The sequence below is a fragment of the Oncorhynchus clarkii genome, chromosome 26, assembly GCF_045791955.1.
Source record: "Oncorhynchus clarkii lewisi isolate Uvic-CL-2024 chromosome 26, UVic_Ocla_1.0, whole genome shotgun sequence".
Classification (NCBI taxonomy): Eukaryota; Metazoa; Chordata; class Actinopteri; order Salmoniformes; family Salmonidae; genus Oncorhynchus; species Oncorhynchus clarkii.
Window position 1 is genome coordinate 48900291 of NC_092172.1, and position 8913 is coordinate 48909203.

General features: G+C 40.3%; 1 protein-coding gene across 1 annotated transcript in view; it reads left to right on the top strand.

Annotated features, from left to right (window-relative positions):
* LOC139384436 (sodium/hydrogen exchanger 5-like) overlaps positions 1-8913 on the top strand; it is a 76521-nt gene that overhangs the window by 43498 nt on the left and 24110 nt on the right. Inside the window, exons 6-8 of the mRNA XM_071129201.1 lie at positions 1269-1446; positions 5339-5559; positions 6304-6506. Of these exons, the coding sequence (XP_070985302.1) occupies positions 1269-1446; positions 5339-5559; positions 6304-6506 (602 nt within the window). The remainder of the gene's footprint in view (positions 1-1268; positions 1447-5338; positions 5560-6303; positions 6507-8913) is intronic.

The window sequence follows — 8913 nt, forward strand, 5'->3', positions numbered from 1 at the left end:
GTAGTCTGTGTTAGCTGTAGTCTGTGTTAGCTCTAGTCTGTGTTAGCTCTAGTCTGTGTTTAGCTGTAGTCTGTGTTTAGCTGTAGTCTGTGTTAGCTGTAGTCTGTGTTTAGCTGTAGTCTGTGTTAGCTGTAGTCTGTGTTAGCTGTAGTCTGTGTTAGCTGTAGTCTGTGTTAGCTCTAGTCTGTATTAGCTGTAGTCTGTGTTTAGCTGTAGTCTGTGTTTAGCTGTAGTCTGTGTTAGCTGTAGTCTGTGTTAGTTCTAGTCTGTGTTTAGCTGTAGTCTGTGTTAGCTGTAGTCTGTGTTAGCTGTAGTCTGTGTTAGCTGTAGTCTGTGTTAGCTGTAGTCTGTGTTAGCTGTAGTCTGTGTTAGCTGTAGTCTGTGTTAGCTCTAGTCTGTGTTTAGCTCTAGTCTGTGTTTAGCTGTAGTCTGTGTTAGCTGTAGTCTGTGTTAGCTGTAGTCTGTGTTAGCTGTAGTCTGTGTTAGCTGTAGTCTGTGTTAGCTGTAGTCTGTGTTAGCTGTAGTCTCTGTTTAGCTGTAGTCTGTGTTAGCTGTAGTCTGTGTTAGCTGTAGTCTGTGTTAGCTGTCGTCTATTTACACATACACTATGCTCTGCATAGCCACTATGAGACCTCTCCTGATGTCCTGTCTCTGAACCTAAAGACTCTCCCACGTCCCCTGTGCCTCCTCTCTTCCTCCTCCCCTCTCTCTCCACCCTTCCTCCTCCCCTCTCCCTCCACCCTTCCTCTCTCCCCCTCCACCCTTCCTCCTCCTCCCCCTCTTCCTCCCTGTCTCCCTACACCCTTCCTCCTCCACCTCCCCATCTTCCTCCTCCTTTCTCCTCTTCATCCCTTTCTCCCCATCTTCCTCCACCCCTCTCCTCTTCCTCCCTGTCTCCCCATCTTCCTCCACCCCTCTCCTCTTCCTCCCTGTCTCCCTCCACCCTTCCTCCTCCACCTCCCCATCTTCCTCATCCCTTCTCCTCTTCCTCCCTGTCTCCCCATCTTCCTCCACCCCTCTCCTCTTCCTCCCTGTCTCCCTCCACCCTTCCTCCTCACCCTCCTCCACCTCCCCCCCTCTCCTCTTCCTCCCTGTCTCCCTCCACCCTTCCTCCTCCACCTCCCCATCTTCCTCATCCCTTCTCCTCTTCCTCCCTGTCTCCCCATCTTCCTCCACCCCTCTCCTCTTCCTCCCTGTCTACCTCCACCCTTCCTCCTCCCCCTCCTCCTCCCCATCTTCGTCCTTCTCTCCCTCCTCTCCCTCCTCAGCCTCATTCCTCATCGTCAGTATTGGGGGGACCATGGTGGGTCTGATCTTTGCTGCTCTCCTAGCCTTCATCACACGTTTCACCAAGAAGGTCCGCATCATTGAGCCTCTATTGGTCTTCCTCATGGTCTACCTGGCCTACCTCACCGCTGAGCTCTTCTCTCTGTCCGCCATCTTGTCGTGAGTACATCTTTAGTATGTGTTCTAGAAATCACCACAGAAACTGTGATGGTCTGTACTCAAAAATATGTTGCATTTAAACTCACTTCATTTTTCTATTTTATTTTTTATTCCGCTGTCATTAGTCTGTGTGTGTGTGTGTGTGTGTGTGTGTGTGTGTGTGTGTGTGTGTGTGTGTGTGTGTGTGTGTGTGTGTGTGTGTGTGTGTGTGCAAGAAGGGAAAAAATGCAAATTTATTTTTATTTTTTTTTCAAAAACTGAAATACCTCATTTACATAAGTATTCAGACCCTTTGTTATGAGACTCTAATTTGATCTCAGGTGCATCCTGTTTCCATTGATCATCCTTGAGATGTTTCTACAACTTGATTGGAGTCCACCTGTGGTAAATTAAATTGATTGGACATGATTTTGGAAAGGCACACACCTGTCTATACAACGTCCCACAGTTGACAGTGGATGTCAGAGCAAAAACCAAGCCGTGAGATCGAATGAATTGTCCGTAGAGCTCCGAGACAGCATTGTGTCGAGGCACAGATCTGGGGAAGGGTACCAAAACATTTCTGCAGCATTGAAGGTCCTCAAGAACACAGTGGCCTCCATCATTCTTAAATGGAAGAAGTTTGGAACCACCAAGACTCTTCCCAGAGCTGGCTGCCCAGTGGAGAAGGGCCTTGGTCAGGGAGGTGGCCAAGAACCTGATGGTCACTCTGACAGAGCTCCAGACTTCCTCTGTGGAGATGGGAGAACATTCCAGAAAGACAAGCATCTCTGCAGCACTCCACCAATCAGGCCTTTAAGGTAGAGTGGCTAGATGGAAGCCATTCCTCAGTAAAAGGCACATGAGAGCCCGCTTGGAGTTTGCCAAAAGGCACCTAATTGACTCTCAGACCATAAGAAACAAGATTCTCTGGTCTGATGAAACCAAGATTGAACTCTTTGGCCTGAATGCTAAGCATCATGTCTGGAAGAAAATTGGCACCACCCCCACGGTGAAGCATGGCGGTGGCAGCGTCATGCTGTGGGGATGTTTTTCAGTGGCAGGGACTGGGAGACTAGTCAGCTCGAGGGAAAGATGAACGGAGCAAAGTACAGCGAGATCCTTGATGAAAGCCAGAGTGCTCAGGACCTCAGACTGGGTCTGAATACTTTCCAAAGGCGCTGTATATGGGGGGGGGGGGGGGGGGGTGTCAGTGGGTACATGTATATGGATGTGTGTGTATAGACCTACATTAAAATACAATCACTGTATGTTACAATCTAAACATCACAACAGGACCTATCCTCCCTATAGACCTACATTACAATACAACCACTGTACAGTGCCTTGCGAAAGTATTTGGCCCCCTTGAACTTTGCGACCTTTTGCCACATTTCAGGCTTCAAACATAAAGATATAAAACTGTATTTTTTTGTGAAGAATCAACAACAAGTGGGACACAATCATGAAGTGGAACGACATTTATTGGATATTTCAAACTTTTTTAACAAATCAAAAACTGAAAAATTGGGCGTGCAAAATTATTCAGCCCCCTTAAGTTAATACTTTGTAGCGCCACCTTTTGCTGCGATTACAGCTGTAAGTCGCTTGGGGTATGTCTCTATCAGTTTTGCACATCGAGAGACTGACATTTTTTCCCATTCCTCCTTGCAAAACAGCTCGAGCTCAGTGAGGTTGGATGGAGAGCATTTGTGAACAGCAGTTTTCTTTCTTTCCACAGATTCTCGATTGGATTCAGGTCTGGACTTTGACTTGGCCATTCTAACACCTGGATATGTTTATTTTTGAACCATTCCATTGTAGATTTTGCTTTATGTTTTGGATCATTGTCTTGTTGGAAGACAAATCTCCGTCCCAGTCTCAGGTCTTTTGCAGACTCCATCAGGTTTTCTTCCAGAATGGTCCTGTATTTGGCTCCATCCATCTTCCCATCAATTTTAACCATGTCGTTCCACTTCATGATTGTGTCCCACTTGTTGTTGATTCTTCACAAAAAAATACAGTTTTATATCTTTATGTTTGAAGCCTGAAATGTGGCAAAAGGTCGCAAAGTTCAAGGGGGCCGAATACTTTCTCAAGGCACTGTATGTTACAATATGAACAGCTCAACAGGACCCATCTTCCCTACAGACCTACAATACAATACAACCACTCTGTTACAATATGAACATCTCCACAGGACCTATCCTCCCTATAGACCTACATTAAAATACAACCACTGTATGTTACAATATGAACATCTCCACAGGACCTATCCTCCCTATAGACCTACATTACAATACAACCACTGTATGTTACAATATGAACATCTCCACAGGACCTATCCTCCCTATAGACCTACATTACAATACAACCAACATGCAAACAATACAGTTGTAAACATGTAATAGGTTTTTGTTGCATCACTGATTCTACGTGTCAGTGTGAATCATGTCTCATATCTCCCCCTTCATAACATTACAGTTGTATAGCTAACAGGCTGTGTGTTTGTAGATGGACTGAGGTAGGTAGATTGTATAGCCAACAGGCTGTGTGTTTGTAGATGGACTGAGGTAGGTAGATTGTATAGCCAACAGGCTGTGTGTTTGTAGATGGACTGAGGTAGGTAGATTGTATAGCTAACAGGCTGTGTGTTTGTAGATGGACTGAGGTAGGTAGATTGTATAGCCAACAGGCTGTGTGTTTGTAGATGGACTGAGGTAGGTAGATTGTATAGCTAACAGGCTGTGTGCTTGTAGATGGACTGAGGTAGGTAGATTGTATAGCCAACAGGCTGTGTGTTTGTAGATGGACTGAGGTAGGTAGATTGTATATCCAACAGGCTGTGTGTTTGTAGATGGACTGAGGTAGGTAGATTGTATATCCAACAGGCTGTGTGTTTGTAGATGGACTGAGGTAGGTAGATTGTATATCCAACAGGCTGTGTGCTTGTAGATGGACTGAGGTAGGTAGATTGTATATCTAACAGGCTGTGTGTTTGTAGATGGACTGAGGTAGGTAGATTGTATAGCTAACAGGCTGTGTGTTTGTAGATGGACTGAGGTAGGTAGATTGTATAGCTAACAGGCTGTGTGCTTGTAGATGGACTGAGGTGAATGAACCTACAGCAGCCAAAGTGATAATGGCTGGGGTCATTTTGGCTTGTTTTGCTGTTCTCCAAATAGCATTTTAGAGATTTTAAATTGTATAGAAATGCAGTAAATGAGCTTCAATTTTCAAAAATGTCCTCTTCCGGACTTCACTCAAACTCAAACCCTGGTTAAGGCCCTGGGCTCAGGTTCTCTAAACCCTCTTTAGAAGGAATGTCTTCTAAACTGCCATGTTTTTCTCTTAACTATAGACTTAAGAAGAAAGTTCAGCAAAGTTGCAATTCCTCAAAAAGGTTCTTGGAAAATTCTCTTTCGCTGTTTTCTTATGTTTCTCCTTAAAGCAAAAAGTTAAGAAATTTATATTCTTGAAAATAAAGTTTGTGGTAAATATTTTTAAATTCCAAGATAGCTAAACCATTGTCTTAAACTCTGGGCAGTGAGAGAAAACAGCTCGTGAAAATCAATTGTACATAATTCACTCTCAAACTATATCTGAAAGTTTCAGTATTGATCATTTTAAGTATTGATCATTTTATTAAGTATTGATAATTTTTTTGCCATCGCTAGCTAGCTCGATAGCTAAATTGGTTGCCTAGCAACAAACATCTTAAGAAGACACGTATAAGAAGATGTTTGAGGAGTTTGTAAGAAAATCATAAAATCTTAAGATATTGTTGAGGAATTGCACTTACTTACTCTTATGAACTTCTTAATTTTTTTGCATTTAAGAAGTGTTTTGTGAATCTGGACCGTGGTCCTCTCCTGTCCTCTGTCTCTCTCTCTCTCTCTCTCTCCACCTTCAGAATGACGTTCTGTGGTATCGGCTGTAACAAGTACGTGGAGGCCAACATATCCCAGAAATCTCGTACCACGGTGAAGTACACGATGAAAACCCTGGCCAGCATCGCCGAAACCATCATCTTCATCTTCCTGGGCATCTCAGCCGTGGACAAATCTAAGTGGGCCTGGGACACAGGACTCATCTCCTGTACGCTCATCTTCATCTTCGTCTTCAGGGCCCTGGGTAGGTGTGCCGCCTTACTAAACATTGATTCAGTACCCAGCGTTGTTACTCTACACGTAGCTGAAGGTGAATCTCAATACTATACTACTATGTATCAGGGATTGCAGCCCCCTGGGTAAGAGTGGACCTACGCAGCACAAAGAGAGGAGTCTTCTCTGTCCTTAATGTGGATTTATTTGACCAACATTCTTGTCTGAGAGAGCCTTTCGTCAGGGTGCTTGTCTGGAGAGAGCCTTTCGTCAGGGTGCTTGTCTGAAGAGCCTTTCGTCAGAGTGCTTGTCTGACAGAGCCTTTCGTCAGGGTGCTTGTCTGAGAGAGCCTTTCGTCAGGGTGCTTCTCTGAAGAGCCTTTCGTCAGGGTGCTTGTCTGAGATAGCCTTTCGTCAGGGTGCTTCTCTGAAGAGCCTTTCGTCAGGGTGCTTGTCTGAGAGAGAGCCTTTCGTCAGGGTGCTTGCTTTACACACAGATACTGAACAGAGTCTTGAGGATCCAGCGTGTTTTATCAGTGATCGGGCCTCTCTATAAAACCTTTAATGCCAAACAGATGATAAAATAATCACTCATTCAATTAACTCCAAAACGTGTCTGAATATCTGCCGTCCTTTATCAATAATCAGGACTCTGTACTCAATGATGAGTCTGAGGATGTATTGGCACGACTTCATTTATACTGTGGGGGGGGGGGGGGGGGGGGGATAAGAATTATACTGTAGCTGTTGGATTCTCTGTCTATGATCTCTTTCAGGTGTGGTCATGCAGACCTGGGTGTTGAACTGGTTCCGCCTCGTCCCATTGGACAAGATCGACCAGGTGGTGATGTCGTACGGTGGCCTGCGAGGGGCGGTGGCGTTTGCCTTGGTGGTGCTGCTGGACGCAGAACGGGTCCCGGCTAAAGACTACTTCGTGGCCACAACCATCATAGTGGTTTTCTTCACTGTGATGTTCCAGGTAAAGTATTTACTAGAGATATTTTAATACATATTTTATACTAGAGATATTTTAATACCAGAGATATTTTAATACTAGAGATATTTTAATACTAGAGATATTTTTATAGATATTTTAATACCAGAGATATTTTAATACAAGCCATATTTTAATACTAGAGATATTTTAATACTAGAGATATTTTAATACAAGCCATATTTTAATACTAGAGATATTTTAATACTAGAGATATTTTAATACCAGAGATATTTTAATACCAGAGATATTTTATACTATATATATTTTAATACTAGAGATATTTTAATACCAGAGATATTTTAATACAAGCCATATTTTAATACTAGATATATTTTAATACTAGAGATATTTTAATACTAGATATATTTTAATACTAGAGATATTTTAATACCAGAGATATTTTATACTATATATATTTTTATACTAGAGATATTTTAATAGATATTTTAATACAAGCCATATTTTAATACTAGAGATATTTTAATACTAGATATATTTTAATACTAGATATATTTTAATACCAGAGATATTTTATACTATATATATTTTTATACTAGAGATATTTTAATAGATATTTTAATACTAGATATATTTTAAAACTAGAGATATTTTAATACTAGAGATATTTTAATACTAGATATTTTAATACTAGAGATATTTTATACTATATATATTTTAATACTAGAGATATTTTAAAACTAGAGATTTTTATACTAGAGATATTTTAATAGATATTTTATACTAGAGATATTTTAATAGATATTTTAATACTAGATATATTTTAATACTAGAGATATTTTAAAACCAGAGATTTTTATACTAGAGATATTTTAATAGATATTTTATACTATATATATATTTTTATACTATATATATTTTTATACTAGAGATATTTTAAAAGATATTTTAATACTAGAGATATTTTAATAGATATTTTAATACTAGATATATTTTTATACTAGAGATATTTTAATAGATATTTTATACTAGAGATATTTTAATACCAGAGATATTTTAATACTAGAAATATTTTAATACCAGAGATATTTTAAAACTAGAGATGTCTGGACATAAGTCTGGACACTGACTGTAGTCTATTATAATAGTAACTGAAGTCTGGACACTGGCTGTAGTCTATTATGATAGTAACTGAAGTCTGGACACTGACTGTAGTCTATTATAATAGTAACTGAAGTCTGGACACTGACTGTAGGTCTCATGTAGTCTATTATAATAGTAACTGAAGTCTGGACACTGACTGTAGTCTATTATAATATTAACTGAAGTCTGGACACTAACTGTAGGTCTCATGTAGTCTATTATAATAGTAACTGAAGTCTGGACACTGACTGTAGGTCTCATGTAGTCTATTATAATAGTAACTGAAGTCTGGACACTGACTGTAGTCTATTATAATAGTAACTGAAGTCTGGACACTGACTGTAGTCTATTATAATATTAACTGAAGTCTGGACACTGACTGTAGTCTATTATAATAGTAACTGAAGTCTGGACACTGACTGTAGGTCTCATGTAGTCTATTATAATAGTAACTGAAGTCTGGACACTGACTGTAGTCTATTATAATAGTAACTGAAGTCTGGACACTGACTGTAGGTCTCATGTAGTCTATTATAATAGTAACTGAAGTCTGGACACTGACTGTAGTCTATTATAATAGTATCTGAAGTCTGGACACTAACTGTAGGTCTCATGTAGTCTATTATAATAGTAACTGAAGTCTGGACACTGACTGTAGTCTATTATAATAGTAACTGAAGTCTGGACACTGACTGTAGTCTATTATAATATTAACTGAAGTCTGGACACTGACTGTAGTCTATTATAATAGTAACTGAAGTCTGGACACTGACTGTAGGTCTCATGTAGTCTATTATAATAGTAACTGAAGTCTGGACACTGACTGTAGTCTATTATAATAGTAACTGAAGTCTGGACACTGACTGTAGGTCTCATGTAGTCTATTATAATAGTAACTGAAGTCTGGACACTGACTGTAGTCTATTATAATAGTAACTGAAGTCTGGACACTGACTGTAGGTCTCATGTAGTCTATTATAATAGTAACTGAAGTCTGGACACTGACTGTAGTCTATTATAATAGTAACTGAAGTCTGGACACTGACTGTAGTCCTCATGTAGTCTATTATAATAGTAACTGAAGTCTGGACACTGACTGTAGTCTATTATAATAGTAACTGAAGTCTGGACACTGACTGTAGGTCTCATGTAGTCTATTATAATAGTAACTGAAGTCTGGACACTGGCTGTAGTCTATTATGATAGTAACTGAAGTCTGGACACTGACTGTAGTCTATTATAATAGTAACTGAAGTCTGGACACTGACTGTAGGTCTCATGTAGTCTA